Raw genomic sequence first — 18,207 nt, 5'->3', positions numbered from 1 at the left:
TTTTTTTTTCGAGCCAGGGTTTCTCTGTGTAGCCCTGGCTGTCTGGCTGTCCTGGAACTCACTCTGTAGACCAGGCTGGTCTCAAACTCAGAAATCCGCCTGCCTCTACATCCCATATGCCGGGATTAAAGGCATGCACCACCACTGCCCGGCTAAACCTGCTCTTTCAAGTATGCCCTTTCCCAGTCTCCCTCTTCCCTCCCCCCCTCTCTCTGCTCTCTGGCACTCTTCTTCTATGTTCTTTTATCTCTCTGCTTCTGCTTCTCTCATGGTCATCTTGGCCATGTCCAATTTTCTTCTTTTTCTCTAAGTTCTGGAATATTCCAGATGTCTCTGGATGTTTTCTTATAGTTACAGTAAAAAACTTTCTCTTTACCATATCATGGAATAGTCAAGGCATCAGAGAGAGAGAGAGAGAGAGAGAGAGAGAGAGAGAGAGAGAGAGAGAGAACACTGAACCCATGGAAATTAAAAAAAAAAAAAAAACAATCTCAGGTTCAAGTCCCTGCTTCCATCAGTGACTGCCAGGTTAGCTGGCCCATGAACTTCTGGGAATTCTCTTGTCTTTCCTATTATTACCAGGGTAGGAGTACTGAGAGTACAGCTCTGAGCTCCCAAGCTCAGCTTTTACATGAGTCCTGAGGTTTCACACTTGGCTGGTAACAACTTTTTAACACCTAGTCATGAACCCTACCCCATTACTGGGATTCTTGAATTCTATCTATAGTGATAGATACAGAAATCAGTGGCACTGTGGTTTTCATTTTTCTAATGATGGTGGGTATGTTTTCATATGCTTGACTTATATCTATGTATCTTTTTTGATAAAGTATCTGTTCAAAAATTTTTTTTGAGACCAGGTCTTACTATGTAACCCTAGCTGCCCTAGAACATGGTATGTAGACTAGGCTGGCTTGGACTCAAAGATCAGTCTTCCCTGTCTTCCAAATGTCTGGCATTAAAAGTATATGCCACCACACCTTGGTAAAATATTTTTACTTAGTTTTAAATGTGAGTTTTTTAAAATTAGGTTTTGAGAATACTTGATTTAATCTGTATATAATTTTTAATTGAAAACCATGCTTAATTTGCAAATAATTTCCTCTTTGTCTTTTCATTTTCTTAACTATTTTCAAATCAAAATATAATTGCATCCCTTCATTTTTTACTCTTTAATCTATTTAGCATACCCCTTCCTCTGCTACCTTTTGGAATCATGGCCTCTTATTGCTTTAATTGTTATAAGCTGTATATGATTAAATATCTAGATACTTCCTATTGATTCTGTTTAGTGCTGCCTCCAAGGCAAATGCAACTGTGCACAGAGAACATAAACAACAACAACAACAACAACAACAAAACAACAACAACAGAAACAATGTCACACCTGTACATTTGTGAGCTAGACTGGGCACCCCAGAAATCTTGCTCATTGTTGGTCTTCACAGCATCTCCTGACTGAAAAGTGATCCACACCCAGCTGATAATGTCAGAGCTCCTAGGGCACCAGACAAGAACTTCACAGCAAGACATCTGGAGGGCACAGAAGACAATAAACTTCTCCACACACAATTTCAATTTCACATAGCTTAGAGATGCCATAAACTACTAAGGAATAAGATTATGTCATCACCTGCCAAGGTTCCATGTAAATGAACCTTGAGAGATGTCACAAATGCTGTGGAGGGCCACCGAGTTAGCTCCTTTGGTAAAGGTGCTTGCCATCAAGCCTGATGACCTGAATTCAATTCCTGGGACCAACACATGGAAGGAGAAAACTGACTCCAGAAAATTACTCTCTCTTATATATTAAATAAAAAAATTAAATAAATTTCCCTAAAAGTAAATAAATACATGTGCAATGTGTGGATTATAGTGGTGAAGGAGGTATAGACAGACTTTCTAATGACCTGTAGGTCTTGACCCCTTGTGTGTGGTTGGTCAAACTACTTTTCACTGTATCAGATATCCAGTCTATCAGATTACAATTCATAAAAATAGAAAATTGCTGTTATGAAGAAGAAAGGGAAATCACCTTATGGTTGGGGGTCACCACAGCATGAAGAACTGCACGAGAGGACAGCAGCCTCAGGAAAGTGGAGAACACTGGTCTAGATCCTTAACCCAGGATTCAACATTCTAGAATCACCTGGCATCTGTAATCTTCACTGAGGACCTGTTCCCACCTTCAGCTGTCTCCTGAAATCAGTCAAGTGTTCTGAGTACCATTGGTGACTATGACTCTTCCCATCATGCACTCCAAAACAAAAATGATGGTCCTCTCAGTAGACTCAAAAGGGGGAAATATATTCCCAGGACTTTATAAACTAGAAAAAAAAAAAACCCAAACAAAACAATAAAGCAGTTCAAAACTGAAGCAGCAAAAACTCATGATGAAAGGAAAGATCATTTAAGATGATACCTTTGATTTTTAACTGTGTGTGTGTGTGTGCATGTCTCCATGTCTATGAGTGGAGGTCAGAGGACAACTCAGGAGAGTCAGTTCTCTCCTTTAACAAGAGAACTCTGGTTCTTGGGTTCAGAAGTAGCAGGTTTTTTTTTTTGTTTTTTTTTTGTTTTTTTTTGGTGGGGGGAATAGGGGGTTGCCTGGAAGTGTGGCACTACAATGAAAACGCTAGAGCACACTGGACAATGGACAGGGTGGAGCTCTAGTTCAGTGATGGAGCAGTTGTGTGACATGCTCAAGGACCCTGCTTGAGTTCCACATGCAGCCAGCCATGATTAACAAAACAAAATACATAAGACCGGTTTGATCAATACAAAATCGATATATAAATCTTCCCTATATATATAATATTTATAATATATATAATAATATATATAACATATATATTATTTACCGTAATATATATAATATTTACCGTGTATTTACATTGACCATCTAAGTCCTTTTGAAGCTGTCCAGTTGTTGTGTGAGACTAAGAATAGATCCTTGTTAGATCCCTGTACATTTTTTTCATATATTCACCTACAGAAGTTTAATCTATATATTAGGCATAGCAAATTATTAATAACTTATAAGATAACTTAAAATATAATTAATAACATAATAAAATAGACTAACATTAATTATACACAGTAAAAGTTATTTAATAATATTGAGTTCTTTATTTTTGGGATTTATCACTTAACTTTTAAGATATTTATTACATTTATTTATCCATCTATAAATTGTGTGTACATGAGTGAATGAATCACAGGACAACTTGCAGGAGTAAATTTTTCCTTCCACCATGAACTCAGGTCTTCAAGGCTTGATGTCAAGTACAACCAGCTTAGTCTTCTCATGAAAGACCCACAACATGAGGACTTCCCCAAGTTCTGACTCAGGAGAGGCGACACCCCAAAATCACCAACAAGAAACGATCTTACTGCAAATTGCAAGAGGATTTTTATTCAAGAGCGTTCTCGGGCCCATGGTCATACACCACGCAGGGGTAGAGGACCATGGCACCCCGAGTAGCTGAGTAAGGGGGTATTTAAAGGAAGAAACCACAACTCAAGGAGGTGGGGAGGGCATTGTTGGAAAATACCAAAAATACCAGTTAAGAGTCACAAGGAAGTATAAAGTCACAAGTGTCAGGTTATTTCTCAAGACAGTTTCTAAGCACCCCTAACAATCTAAGAGCCCCTAAAGATAGCACATTTGCATTGCAGGTTCCAGTAATGGTCAGGGTGCCATTCTTTGAATGAATACTCTTTGAACCCAGGAAGCGGGTGGGTGGAGGAAGGAATGTCACTATCTGTTTTATGACCAGCACCTGGAGCACTAAGCCACAAAGGCTACACTCCCAAGCCTGGGCCCAAAAGCTTCGAATTTTGTTACTTCTTCACTCACTGCTGGCTCTTTCCACACTTAATATTTTCAAACAGCAGTTAACATTGGGTAGCTTAAGCCAGGGAAGGGAATATAGCCTTCGTACTTATAGTTAGAACTTGAAATTTAGCCACAAGGGTTGTACACACCTGTAGTCCTGGCAGTCAAGAGGCAGATACATGACAAGCCTGAGTTCAGTGCCAGCCTGGACTACATGGGGGTTTTGGGGACAAAGACAGAGAGGCTGCCTCTAACCTCATTTATACACTCTTATTAAATGTGAGATAGTGATGGCATACATACAATAATAACCACACGCAAGGAGAATGAAGGGATGCATTCGTACAATCAGAAGCCTTGGAGATCCCTTATCTGGAGTTCCTCAGGAAGCCTATATCCAGATTCACTGCAACATCAACAATCTGTAGAATACCAGGACTTGAGGGCTGAGATTCACACACCAATCTCCAACATCAATCATATCCTTCCTTTCTTTCACCAATCTCCATCTCCCCGCCTCCCAACCAATGAGAGGGAGTGGCGCATTGGCCAATCACCAGTCCCAGTTGCCATATATTAAGGACTGACCTGGAAGCCCTTGGGCAATGAGTCAGCAAATTTTGTCTTCTGCTTCTTTTCTCTTGTATGCTTTTATTTGCTTTGTTATTTGAGTAGGTGTGTGCCCTTCTTTTGTCTTACCCCTTTCCTCCCTCCTTCCTCTAGACCCATCAGAACCAGTTTGTATCCTCTGTTATGGTTATTTGGATTTACTTTAGCAGGGTAGCCAAGACTTGTAGCAGTACTTTAACTATTTTACCTTTTTTTTTCTTAAAGGAGAAAAAAATCATTAATTGTCAAAATTCTCCAACACTTGCTCCAGTTGGATCTATAGACAATCCTTCCGACTGTATCTGGCTTTTTCCGACTTTGAAGTAAGTAAACTGACCACAAGAGATTATTAGGTGGGCTAGAGACTTCAGAGGAGCAGATACTCCAGAGGCCTCCCAGATACAAAAAGAAAATAAATAACGTGTAGGCATCGTGAGGGTTGGATATCTGAGACTGTAGAGGGTAGAGATATATTTATATACTTATTGTTTATATTCATGGGTGTGAGGCCGAGAAATAACACACAGAGAAGCAGACAGGTATGGACACACCCAGTATTTGAGTCTAAGCCCTTCACCTGAGTTCATCCTTTAAAGACTCACATTATTTTTCCCCTTGGCTATTTGGTGAAGCTGTGGAGCTGAAACAGGTGATGGATGTTGAGCTAGATAATTACTCCTAATGGATATGCATGTAAACATCTGTTGTAAACTTATTAATCAAGGGATTCATTTTAGAAAAGATTCCTGCTATTAATATGCTTTCCTGTTATTTTAAACATATATAATAATCACTAAGTAATTGCACACCCCTTTGGAGTGAGTAGATAAATAAATGACTTAAGTCTTTATGATGATCCTATAAGAATTCCTAAAATTATATCAGTGATTATTAAGCTCATTAATAGTAGGACTGCTATTGGGTCCTTTTCTGATAGTCAAAACTGAATAGAACTCTGCCAGTCTTCCAAGTGTCACCAGTTAATTGCTCTTAGTAACCAGACTTTCTCTTACTCAGAGCTCATTCCAAGAGGTTGTAAAACAATTAACCAAAGGTTATAAAAAGGGAACTAATGATTTATTATAGGTGCTAGGACAGAAGATAAAATATTGGCTGGGTTTATCTATATAAAACTTCACTAATAACTTAGTTATGGTTTTAAACCTTCAGTGAACCTGTGGAGCTGAGACAGGTGATGGATGTTTAGCTAGATAATTACTCCTAATGGATATGCATGTAAACATTATCTGTTGTAAACTTCTATTTCAATTTATGATTTGATTTTCTGTGTGAACTTGTGATGAACTTGTGATCACTTGTAAAATGTGATCATGTATTCTGAAAGATGTTTAAGGACTGAGGACAAAGAGAGGAGTTAGAACTGAGGGACTGAGGTGAGAGGAATGGAGGTGAGAAGAACTGAGCTGAGAGAGGAACTGAATTGAGGAGAAGTTTTTTTTTTAAATTGGGTATTTATTTCATTTACATTTCCAATGCTATCCCAAAAGTCCTCCACACGCTCCCCACCCACTCCCCCACCCACCAACTCCCACTTCTTGGCCCTGTCATTCCCCTGTACTGAGGCATATAAAGTTTTAGACAGAACACTTTTTAGATTAGAAGGAGACTGTAGAGTGGAATAACTTAGAAACTATAGGTAACATAAAATACTAAGAGAGCAATATGCAGAATGCAGAGGGTAAGAGGAAAAAAGAAGATGCTGCAGAGAACAGAAGGAGCAGGCAGGCGTCTCCTTACCATAGGACAGAACAAGTTCCATGGTAAGGACAAGGCAGGCTTAGTCTTATTAAAAGAAACAAAGCTTTTTTTCTTACAAACGTGGGTTTAATTCATTTAGCATTAAAAAGGGTAGAAGCCTTTTCTTTCACTATGTAATAAAGATCCGAGCTCCTTGGTCTTTTGCTCCACATGCATATGTAAGTATGGATGTGTAAGTATGTAATTGTGAGAATGTATGCATGTGTGTGTGTAAGTATGTAATTGTGAGAATGTATGCATGTGTGTGTGTAAGTATGTAATTGTGAGAATGCATGCAAGCTGGGCCCAACAGAGTTTGAATGAAAATGTATAAATGAGCATGAATGAAGCTGAATATGAATTTATGTTAGATTATGCATGTTCACTTATGTAAAAGTTTTTCCTTCTGTGAGTGTTATTCTCTTCTGCTGGTTCAATAGAAGTTTATTGCTCCAAACATCCTCCTATCCCAAAAGCAAGTGGCATCTGGAGAATAGGGAAAAGGCTCTAGCAATTAACCCCTTACTTAATCTCCTGCTGTTTTAGGATGAGATGCTAAGTGCCAGAAACTGCAGTTTCTGGCCTCAGAGGATCACAGAAGGCAGGTCAGCTACAACAGCATAGTAACTTAGACTTAGTTAAGTAAACCTTTTATTATACAGCAACCCTAAATTTCTTGTAAGACAAAGTCTTACTCTCAGCTTACGCTCTTCCCCCTCCACTGCCTCGAGAAGAACTGACAAGAAAGAAGAAACCCCCTCCAGGGCTGGCCTCCAGCAGCAGGTGTGCACGACCACATCTGATTTTCTTTGTTGCTAGGGATAAAACCCAGAGCTCTGTACATACTAAGCAAGCATGCTACTGGTCAACACATTTGTTGTTGACTAACTGAATTTGTGCCACTTACTTTATGTCATTTTGTAACAGAGACCCCTGCAAATTAGCCTGTAATCTTTACCATAATTAAGGGTTTATGTTCTAAAAATAAAAATACTAGTTTTTAGAACCACACTATATCAATGTCAGGAAATTAACAATAGCAGAATACTGTTGCCTAGCATAAAAAATTTAATGTTTATCCTGGTGTGATGACTCATGCCCTTGATCCCAGGACCAAAATTAGATAAAATAATAGTGGGAAAAAGAGTGTCAAATCAGTAGATTCTGGGAGAAGTTCCAAAACATCTAATTAAAAAGAAATATAAATATTTTAAAATAACAAAACCCATCTCAGTGCTCAGGAGACAGAAGCAGGCTCTGTGAGTTTGAGGACAGCCTGGTATACAGAGCAAGTTCCATGACAGCCAGGGTGACTCCAATAAACCCTGTCTCAAACAACCCAAAACAAAACAAAGCTAAAGTAGCCCAGGGGTTGTGGTGCATGCCTCTAATTTCTGCACATGGGAGGTAGAGGCATGGCAATCTCTGAGTTCGAGGTCAGTGTGGTCTACAGAATGAGTTCCAGAACAGCCAAGTCTATATAGAGAAACCCTTTCTTAAACAAAAACAAACAAAACCCATTTAATGTTTATAGTGTATTGTTTTTAAAAGGATGGCTGTGTTTTCATAGTAAATATTTGTTACCACTTCAAACATGAAGCCTGTGCCTCAAGAGCACTTGGGGTTCTGGCACAAACATGTGTGTTCATGCATACTCTGAATCCCCTCCTCCTGTAAGAGGTGTGGGTGTGGTATGTGTAAAATAAGTTCTGGAGGGACAAAATGAATTTGTTTTCACCCAACTTACTGATGAAGATGTTGGAACCTGAAGTCTTGGGGAGGAATTTGTTTCACCTGGTAAAGTTAGCTTTCAACATTTCCCTTTGTGGCTGAAGGTTTAGCTTAGTGGTAAGCACACTTAGCTAACCTACTCAAGGCCCTGAGTTTGTTGTCCAATGCTGAAATCAAAAAACTTTTAAATAAACAAAAATGGAAGGTGAAGAATGTCTTTTTCCAACAACCTATATATATATATGTATATATATACATATATATTTATATGTATATATACACACACACACACACACACACATATATGTATATACATATATATTTTTACACACACACACACACACACACAACCATCAATTTGGAGGTTTGAGAGTTGTGACTGTTCCTACTTTTAATACCAACAGGATATGTAGTAAAGTTTCTGAATGCTAGCTGATGCTTCTTAGTCATTGGTTATTCTCTCTTTGTTTTTTTTTCCAGTTTTCTTTTTTCGTTTTCCTTTATCTAGAAACTTCAAACTCAGAGATACACCTGCTTCTTCCTCCTGAGTGCTTAAATTAAAGGCATATGTACCACTTGGTGACATTTTTTGTTGTTGAGGTTTTTTGTTTTTGTTTTTGTTTTGTTTTGTTTTGTTGACAAGAATTCTCTGTGCAGTGCTGGCTGTCCTGGATCTTACTCTGTAGACCAGGCTGACCTTGAACTCCGAGATCTTCATCCTTCTGCCTCTGACTCCAGATTATTGGGATCAAAGTTGTGTGTCACCACTGCCTGGCTTATGTTACTGTTTTAAAATTACACCTGTTGGGGTCCTCAAAGAATCTCCTGACTTTGAGTCTCAGTTTGTCTGTCTGTCTGTCTGCCTGTCTCTTTCTTTCTCCTCCCTCCTCTCCCTTATCCCTCCTCTCCTTTCTCTTCCTCCCTCCCTCATTCTATTTCACTTATTATTAATTTTTCTGATTTAGTTTTCTCCATTAATGTATGTAAATTCATTATTAAATTTGAAGCTAAGTATAGTCCAGTTAATATACATGCACAGCTTATATTAACTCACTCACCTGAACACTGGCAACTACCAGGAGTGTGCCCTCCTCATGGAAGAATGGTTCTCTTTCTCAGAAGCTTTCAAGTGCGATTAGCTCCTCAGTTAGGAGTGGGGCCTTATCACCCCCTCTTCCATCCATGCTACAATGTTGACTAGCTTGATCTTGCTCAGGCAATCCCAGCCACTGTGAGTTTGTGTGTGCAACAACAGCATGTCCCAGACACAGCTTTTTACTGTTTTCTTTCCTGTATTCTGGCATTTAAATTCTTCCCCAAATTCCTCCATCAGATTATTTCAGAAAGCAGAGCCTTAGCTTCATTCACAAGAAAGACTGCCTGTAACATCGCAAACTGCCAGCCACCTGTTAGAGGAGAAGGGGGCCTAGGGCCTCCTGTTTTCAATCTTTGATTCTTTGATCTCTGAGTTCAGAGCACACTGAAAATGGATCATAACAATTTATTTCTTACAGTGACCATGAGAGAAGAGGGGCTGCTGCAGGTTAGATGGCCTGGGCAGAAGTCTGGTCTGGGTTCTAACAGTTTCCTACAGTGTCTGATCCATTTGGGTTGTCACTAATGATAGAAACACAGCCCCATACCATACTGGCAGCTGCATGGGTAATTCTTTTCAGACCCACCTCTTCTGATCCCCAACCCAAGACAAAACCAGGATATTTGTGGATTCAAAAAGTAATAAATTTCAGAACAAGCCAGATATGAAGCCAAGTTGGATTTGTACCTATTGCCTCCTCCTTTGTTCCCTTTTCCTTTCCCCCTACTCCTTTATTCACATGCATGTGATTTCTCAATTTATGCTGAAATTGTATATCAGTAAAGTAGGAATTGTGTACTTGGAATTATTAGTAGATTCATTGTATTTGTCTGTACCATATACATAGGGGTGAACACATGCCTACAAGCATCTCTGGCATTAGAGGCCTGATCATAATAGTTTTCCATTGTGTACTCACATGCATGTGAATTCCTAAGTCCAACCAACAGTAGGTTTTATATTACTTCATTCATTCATTTGCATTTGATGCTAGAACAGAACCAGAGCTGCCTGCTTGCTAGGCAAATATTGTACCATCTGAGCCACATCCACAGTCCCTTGCTCATTTCCATGGGTATATGAGGATATCTCACTGTTTTCATTGTCATATTAATGATGAATAATGTTTAGCATATTTTCATGAGTGTGAATGCATGTGTGTGCACAGGTGTATGTGGGGACCAGAAGACAACCTCAGGTATTATTCCTTGGAGCCCAGCTCTATTTGTTTGCACATAGAATGTGTGTTGTTCTAGTACCATTTGTTGAAAAGACACTCCTTCATATTCTTTCCCACCTATTTGCTATAGATTGTAAATGTGCTAGGTGGATATAGGGTAAGATTTCATATTTTCTGGATGATTCTATTATTTCTACGTCTGATATCTGGTGAGAGTCCTCCTTTCTGTGTTCTTGGGCATCATAATTGTGTTAAGCCTTCCTTTGGATGGTTTTGTCATATCTGACTGTTTTGTTTCTGTAGTACTGAAGACTGAATCAAGTGCACCATTACACAAACACTATACCACTGATCCATAAATCAGCCCTCTTTTTATATTTTGTTTTTATATATTTAAAAAATCATATCTTTCATATTTATTTGTTTACTTATTCATTTATCCTGTGTATGAGTGTTTTGTCTATAGCAACATACATGCCTGGTGTCTAGCTAGGCCAGAAGAAGGTATCACATGTGCTTGAGCTGGAGTTACAGGTGGTTGTGAGCCATCTGATATGGATGCTGGTAACTAAACCCAGGTCCTCTGCAAGATCGGCAGGTGCTCTTAACCCTTGAGCTGAACTCCACCAACATTGTAAGCTACCATGTAGATGCTAGGATATGAAGCCAGGTTCTTTGAAAGAGCAGCCAGTACTCCTAATCACTGGGCCATCTCTCTCGCCCCACTTTGAGACCTGGTTTCACTAAGTTTGCTGGGCTTGCCTTGACCTCACTATGTTTGTAGACAGCATTGAGATTTTAATCCTCTTTCTTTCGGCATTAGAAGTAGTTAGGATCCCAGGCCATGCCACTGGACCCAACTACATGACTATATTTACAGCTGTATTATGCCAGAAGATTATCATGTAGCATAATACTGTTATCATAATAGCATTATAAATACTGTTCTGTATTAGCATTGCATGTGTTATCACTGAGTTAGAACTATCAGTAATTCTTTTAACATTTATTTATGTGTATGCCTGTGCCTGAATGCATATAGGTGCACTACATGTGTACTCTGCCTGCAGAGACCATAAGAGGGTGTCAGATCCCCTGGAGCTAATGTTAGAGACCACTGTGAGCCCCACAGTATAGGTACTGGAAACAAACCTGAGTCTTTTGCAAGAGCACCAAATGTTGGTACCTGCTGAGCCATCACAACAGCTCTATCAGTAATTCTTCAGAGTAGTACATCTCACTTTGTTGTGTTCCAAGTGTTTTTGCAGTGGTCTTCAACAAGATCATAGGCATACACAGATACTTATATTTGTATTCATAAAGTAGCAAAATTGCAGTTATGAAAAAGCAGTGAAACTAACATTATAGTTGGAGGTCACCAAAAAACATGAGAAACTGTATGGAATGGTTTCATCTTTGAGACCATTGAGAACCATTGCATTATTATTTTAATTATTATTTCAGTGGGATGAGAATTAAAATGAGCCTATACTGAAAAACTCCCTGCCCTTATTTAACAACCAAATGAACAGTGTACTATGTGATAAATTAGTGACCAAATGTATGTATTGAGATAGGGAATGGGGTGTCTCTGTGGAAGCCAGATATTGACATCAGGTTTCTTCCTTGATTACTCTTTACCTGATTTTGGAGACAGATTCTCAGTAAACCAGGAGCTCATCAAATTTGGCTAGACAAGGTGATCTGAGGCTCCAGCAACCTCCTTCCCTAGTTCGAGGATTCCAGGGCTGTGCCATCACACCCTGCTCTTTTGTTTCTTTACACATATTATATCTTGACCCCGGTTTCTCCTATCTCCCTTCCTCTAAGTGCCCCCCAACACACACTCCCCCTCTCCCCTATACTCACTTCTCCCTCCTTGTCCTTCAAAATGAATAAATAGATAAGAAAGGGAGGGAGGGAGGGAGGGAGGGAGGGAGAGAGAGAGAGAGACAGAGAGAGACACAGAGAGAGAGAGAGACACAGAGAGAGAGAGAGAGAGAAAGGGTGAGGAAGCCTCCCAGAGATAGCAACTGAAAGCAGCATATCAAATTGCAATAAGACTAGGCACTAACCTTCATATCAAGGCTGGGTGAGGCAACACCCTAGGAGGAAAATCTTCCCAAGTTTAAGCAAAAGAGTCAGAGACAGCCCCTGCTCCCACTATTTGGGATCCCACAAGAACCCAAAACTTAGAAGCAGAGGACCTAGTGTAAATTCTATGCAGGGTCCATGGTTGTTAGTGTTTATGAGCCTCTGTGAGCCCTGCTTAGTTGATTCTGTGAAATGTGTTCTCATGGTGTCCTTGACCCATCTGGCTTCTACACTCCTCCTTCCCCTCTTTGGTGGGGTTACCCTGGCTTGATTTATTGTGTGGCTGTGGTCTCTGAATCTGCCCTCTCAGTTGTTGGATGATGCTTCTGAAGACTATTGGGACACACAGCACTCTATAAGAATAGCAGAAAAATTGTTAAGAATCATTTCATTGACTTTTTCTTTTTTCTTCTTTGTTTCCTTTTTACATTTTCTCTTTTTCTGTTTTTTTTTGTTGTTGTTTGTTTGTATTTTTGTTTTTTCTAGTTGTATTGGGCTCTATTCTTGATGTCTGTGATGACCAGCCTCTGGTTCCTGGTCATGAACACAGTGGAAGGCATGGGTTTCCTCTTATGCTGTGGGCCTCAAGTTGAACCAGTCACTGGTTGGCCACTTCACAAGTTCTACATCATCATTACCCCAGCACAACTTGGAGGCAGCACATATTGGAGGCTCCTAACCACTTACAAGAATACTGAGGTCCCAGCTTATGTCCTTACACTTGTGAAGCAAACACTTCAGCTCAGCTCTACCATCTACCGAGATTTTGTAACTCAGCTGCTTGCCTGATTTTCCCACAGATCCTGTGTCTATCTTCCTGAAGATAAGATGGCATCTTTCATTTCAGATTTTGGCCTTATGTGGTACTTGAAAGAACTAAATAAGAAGGAGTTCATCAAGTTTAAGGAATTTCTCATACAGGAGATTCTAAAATTGAAGCTGAAACAGATTTCTTGGACCAAAGTGAAGAAGGCATCTAGGGAAGATCTTGCCAACTTACTTTTGAAATGTTATGAGGAGAATCAGGCCTGGGATATGACCTTCAACATCCTCCAGAAGATCAATAGGAAAGATCTCACTGAGAGGGCAACAGAAGAGATTGCTGGTGAGTTGGTCAAAGCTGCTTTAAGAGAGTGAGATTCGTGTCATAGTTTTGATAACTCTTTTTCATGCCCATCTACCATAGGGCCAGCAGGTGTCATGGCACATTATTCTCTTTGAGGAAAGAGGCAGCTTCATGTAGACATGTTAGATATAGGCTGTGTATTCAAATGTATGAGTGTATCATGCCCTAACCTAGATGGTTGAACTTTTGTCAAAGACATTAATAATATCCCCTTAAAATCTAAATGGAAGAATTAACTTTAGAGTAAAATAGTAGCACTGTGGATTTAGGCTAGCATCAACAGAAAACACCAGAAATAAATCATATTTATGGGGTCTAGGAAGGTGGCTCAGTTTGCAAAGTACTTACTATGTAAACAAGAATCTAACTTTGTGTCTCAGCAAACCTGTAACAGCAAGGCATGGTAGCAAACTGGCCAGTTAGTTTAGCATGTTATGTTCTAAGCTAGCTGAAAAAAATTGTTTCAAAAAATTAGATGGGAAGGAGGTGCTGGAAAGATTGTTCAGTGGTTAAGAACTCCTGCTCTTACAGAGAACCTCTGTTCAGTTTCCAGAACCTATACATTGTAGTCCAAAGCAATCTGTAACAGGGTTACAGGGTATTCAATGCCTTCTTCTATCCTCTAAGGATAGTATACACATCTGATGTACATACATGCATGTAGACAAAAGCACATATTCACCAAAATTTTAAAAAATTAATAACTCATTTTTTAAAAGCAGAGAGCAGCTGAAGAAGACAATGCAAACCTCTGGTCTCAACATGCATGTATACTGTACTCCTCCCCCACTTATTCTCCCACATACATATCATGTATGTATTTCAAACAGCTATGTAATACAGTATGAAGTAAAATTTCTCAGTCTTTGCTGTTGCTTTAACAAGCAAAAGCTTATAACAGAAATGCCGTATTTCATTAAACACTATGATCTTAAAAGTCACACTTTTATTTATCCTGGTATAAGATACCATGAATGCTTTAAGGTTTAATTCACTTCTTTGTCTTTGACATTCCACTGTCATACTATGATAAGCCTAGATGTACATTTTCTTGTTTCATTTTTTTTCTAAGCTCATTCTGCTTGGGATTCATTGATAATCTTAGATTTGTGGCTAGAAAATATTCTTTACTCTTCAGTCTATATTTGTTTAAAGATTGTCTCTGTGCTGTTCTTTATATCCCACCTTCTTCTGGGATTCTAGTTGCACATATTAAATCTTTAATTCATGATCAAATATATGAGAACAGTTGGAAGTTATATTATGTGCATTTGAGCATTCCAGCATGCATGTATGTGCTCCATGCCCTTGTAGGCCAGAAGAAGACCTCAGATCTTCTGGTACTGGACCTACAGAAGGTGGATGCTACCATGGGGATGCTTGGAACTAAACCCAGGTCTTCTGGGTGCTTTTCACCACTGAGCCATCTCTTGATCCTCATGTGTTAGATCTTAATATGTCTTGTGTATATTTCTTTTTTTAAATCTTTTTTATATAGGCTGGATTTTGTTTCCAATTATCCTTAGGATCTTTATTCCACATTCTGCTTTTTCTCTTCAGTAACAAAATCAACCTGTTGACTTCTTTTGACTTTTCTTGCATTTATTTTTTTGTGTATACACATGCACACACATGCTCTGGGTTTATTTAACACCTCTGACTTCCATAGGCACCCTCTATCACATAATTAAAAATAAAAAAATATTAAGGATACGTTCTGAGAGTTAAACTACTGAAATCAGACAATATATAGGTGAATGTTTAACTTAACTTTGAGATGTTGTAGATTCTTCCCCTCTTGGACTCACTGACTCAGGAAACCCAAAGTTATATCGAGATCATCTGAAGAAAAAGCTGACCCATGATTGCTCCAAAAAATTTAACGTCCGTATTCAAGATTTCATTAAAGAGACTTTCATTCAGAATGACTATGACACTTTTGAGAACCTTCTCATATCAAAGGGAACTGAAAAGAAGCCACACATGGTGTTCCTGCAAGGCATGGCTGGAATTGGCAAGACAATGATGTTGAAAAATTTAATGCTGGCCTGGTCAAAAGGCCTGGTGTTTCAAAACAAATTCTCTTACACTTTCTACTTCTGCTGTCAAGATATGAAGCAGTTGAAGACAGCCAGCCTTGCTGAACTTATCTCCAGAGAGTGGCCCAGCCCCTCAGCTCCTATAGAGGAGATCCTATCCCAACCTGAGAAACTCTTATTTATCATTGACAGCTTGGAAGGGATGGAATGTGATTTAACCAAACAGGAATCAGAGCTGTGTGATAACTGCATGAAGAAGCAGCCAGTGAGTATACTGCTGAGCAGTTTGCTCACGAGGAAGATGCTCCCTGAATCCTCTTTCCTCCTCTCCACTACCCCAGAGACTTTTGAGAAAATGGAGGACAGGATTCTGTGCACAGATGTGAAAACAGCAACTGCATTCGATGAGAGAAGTATTAAGATATATTTCCACAGATTGTTCCAAGATAAGATCAGAGCCCAAGAGGCCTTCAGTTTGGTGAGAGAAAACGAGCAGCTGTTTAGCATATGTCAGGTCCCTCTGCTCTGCTGGATGGTGGCTACTTGTCTAAAAAAAGAGATAGAGAAGGGAAGAGACCCAGTCTCTGTCTGCCGACATATCACTTCCCTGTATACCACTCACATCTTGAATTTGTTCATTCCCCAAAGTGCCCAATATCCAAGTAAGAAAATCCAAGAGCAGCTGCAGGGCTTGTGTTCTCTGGCCGCTGAGGGCATGTGGACTGACACATTTGTGTTTGGTGAGGAGGCTCTCAGGAGAAATGGGATCTTGGACTCTGACATCCCCACACTTTTGGACATTGGAATGCTTGGAAAGATCAGAGAATTTGAAAATTCTTACATATTCCTCCACCCATCTGTTCAGGAGGTCTGTGCTGCCATCTTTTATCTGCTAAAGAGCCATGTGGACCACCCTAGCCAGGATGTTAAAAGTATAGAGACTGTCTTGTTTATGTTTTTAAAGAAAGTAAAAACACAATGGATATTTTTGGGCTGTTTCATCTTTGGTCTTTTACAGAAATCAGAACAAGAAAAGCTTGTGGTGTTTTTTGGCCGCAGGTTGTCTCAGAAAATACAGCATAAGTTATATCAGTGCCTGGAAACCATAAGTGGCAATGCAGAGCTTCAAGAACAAATAGATGGCATGAAATTGTTTTCCTGTCTGTCTGAGATAGAAGATGAAGCCTTCCTAGTGAAAGTAATGAGTTATATGCAACAGATTAACTTTGTGGCTAAGAATTATTCTGATTTAATTCTTGCTGCCTATTGCTTGAAACACTGTTCTACACTGAAGAAACTATCCTTTTCAACCCAAAATGTCCTGAATGAAAAAGGAGGCCAGAGGTGTATGTGAGTCCATTCACTATTTTTCTTTTCAGTCCAATTTTCCAAATCTGTCTATATAAAGCATAAATATACAGGGACAGATTCAAAACTCACCCATACTGGTTGTCCAATGGGGAGTGGTCAGCCTAGAACCTACTTACACACAAACAACAAAACCAGACTCAACAGGTTTTGTGTATATGTGTGTGTGTGTGTGTAAACAATAAAAAAGCTGTCAACTCGATTGTTGGAGGTATAGAATAGGGATAGAAGGGGGAAAGTGATGTAATTCTATTTCAATTAAATGGTTTAAAAAATTTAAAACAAAATAGAACTTTTAAGGGGAAAACAAGAAATTCACCTGTTTTGACAGAAATTTCTATTTTTTTAAGATTCATTTTTATTTTGTGTGTTTGTGGTTACATGTTAGTATGCACACATGTAGAGATGGCCTCAGTGGCTAGAAGAAGTCATCAGACACCTTGGAGCTATATAGTTAAATGCCAGATGTGGGTTCTGGGATCCAAATTCTTAATATCAGAAGAAACATAAGCACTCTTAATTAACCACCAAATTGTCTCCATCCTGATAGATGCCATCTTGAGCCTCAGACTGTCTCTTTTACAGACATGTTATTTGATATTATTAATATTTATTTTGTTATTTGTTTTGAGGCAGGATCTCACTATGTTGTTGTGGCAAGCCTGGAATTCAGATATCCATCTTCCTATCTCCAGAGTACAGGAATTAAAGGCATGTGCTTTCTTGCCTAGCTATTTTTTGTTAGGTATTAGTTCTGCATATTTATGGATTAGCCGTGATGCATCAGTTCATATAGACAGGGACCCAGAAAGTAGCTCAGTTCACAGAGTACTGCCTGCTATATTGCACATATCCTGAATTTGTTCCCTAGCATCATATAAAACCAGAGTGTAGTGGTACATGTAGCTAATGGAGGCAGATCAGAAATTCAGGGTCATCTTTGTTTATATAGCAAGTACAGGGCAGGCCTAAAATACATAAGTGTATCTAAGGAATCAAACAGAGCCAGGTGGGAGCTTTTCATGCTTGTAACCATAGTACTCAGGAATCTGAGACAAGAGGTTTTCTGAGAATTTTAAACTAGTCTGGGCTATAGAAAAAGTGGGTTTCAGGTCAGTCTGGTCTAAAGAGTGGCATTCTGTCTAAAAAAAAAAAAATCAAACAACAAAAGTATATGTGTATAAAAATTTGGATCTCTTGATGAAAATTTTTTTTCAATCCTGAGAATATAATCTAGGGCATCATATATACCAGGCTCACACTTTACTAGGAACTACAGCCCCAGCTCATGTCTAGAGACACGGTTTAGCCTTCCATTCATTCTGTAATCAAGGCTGCCTTAAACTTCTGATCTTTCTGCATCATTAG

At 39.2% G+C, this 18,207-nt stretch overlaps 1 protein-coding gene across 4 annotated transcripts in view; it reads left to right on the top strand.

The window, feature by feature from the left end:
- The first annotated feature begins 4,416 nt into the window (after positions 1–4,416).
- LOC110302049 (NACHT, LRR and PYD domains-containing protein 4F-like) overlaps positions 4,417–18,207 on the top strand; it is a 29,181-nt gene continuing 15,390 nt past the window's right edge. The window contains exons 1-4 of one of the 4 annotated variants that reach the window (XM_021172811.1): positions 4,417–4,513; positions 4,673–4,770; positions 12,793–13,411; positions 15,219–16,821. In XM_021172811.1, coding sequence (XP_021028470.1) covers positions 13,135–13,411; positions 15,219–16,821 — 1,880 coding nt within the window. In that variant the 5' untranslated portion in view covers positions 4,417–4,513; positions 4,673–4,770; positions 12,793–13,134. Of the gene's footprint in view, positions 4,514–4,672; positions 4,771–12,792; positions 13,412–15,209; positions 16,822–18,207 lie in introns of those variants that run through there. The other 3 variants (XM_021172812.1, XM_021172809.1, XM_021172813.1) reach the window with 3 other exon arrangements.

The sequence above is a fragment of the Mus caroli genome, chromosome 9 (genome assembly GCF_900094665.2).
Source record: "Mus caroli chromosome 9, CAROLI_EIJ_v1.1, whole genome shotgun sequence".
Taxonomy (NCBI): domain Eukaryota; kingdom Metazoa; phylum Chordata; class Mammalia; order Rodentia; family Muridae; genus Mus; species Mus caroli.
Note: the sequence above shows the minus strand (reverse complement) of the source record. Positions and strands in the feature narration are given on the sequence as shown.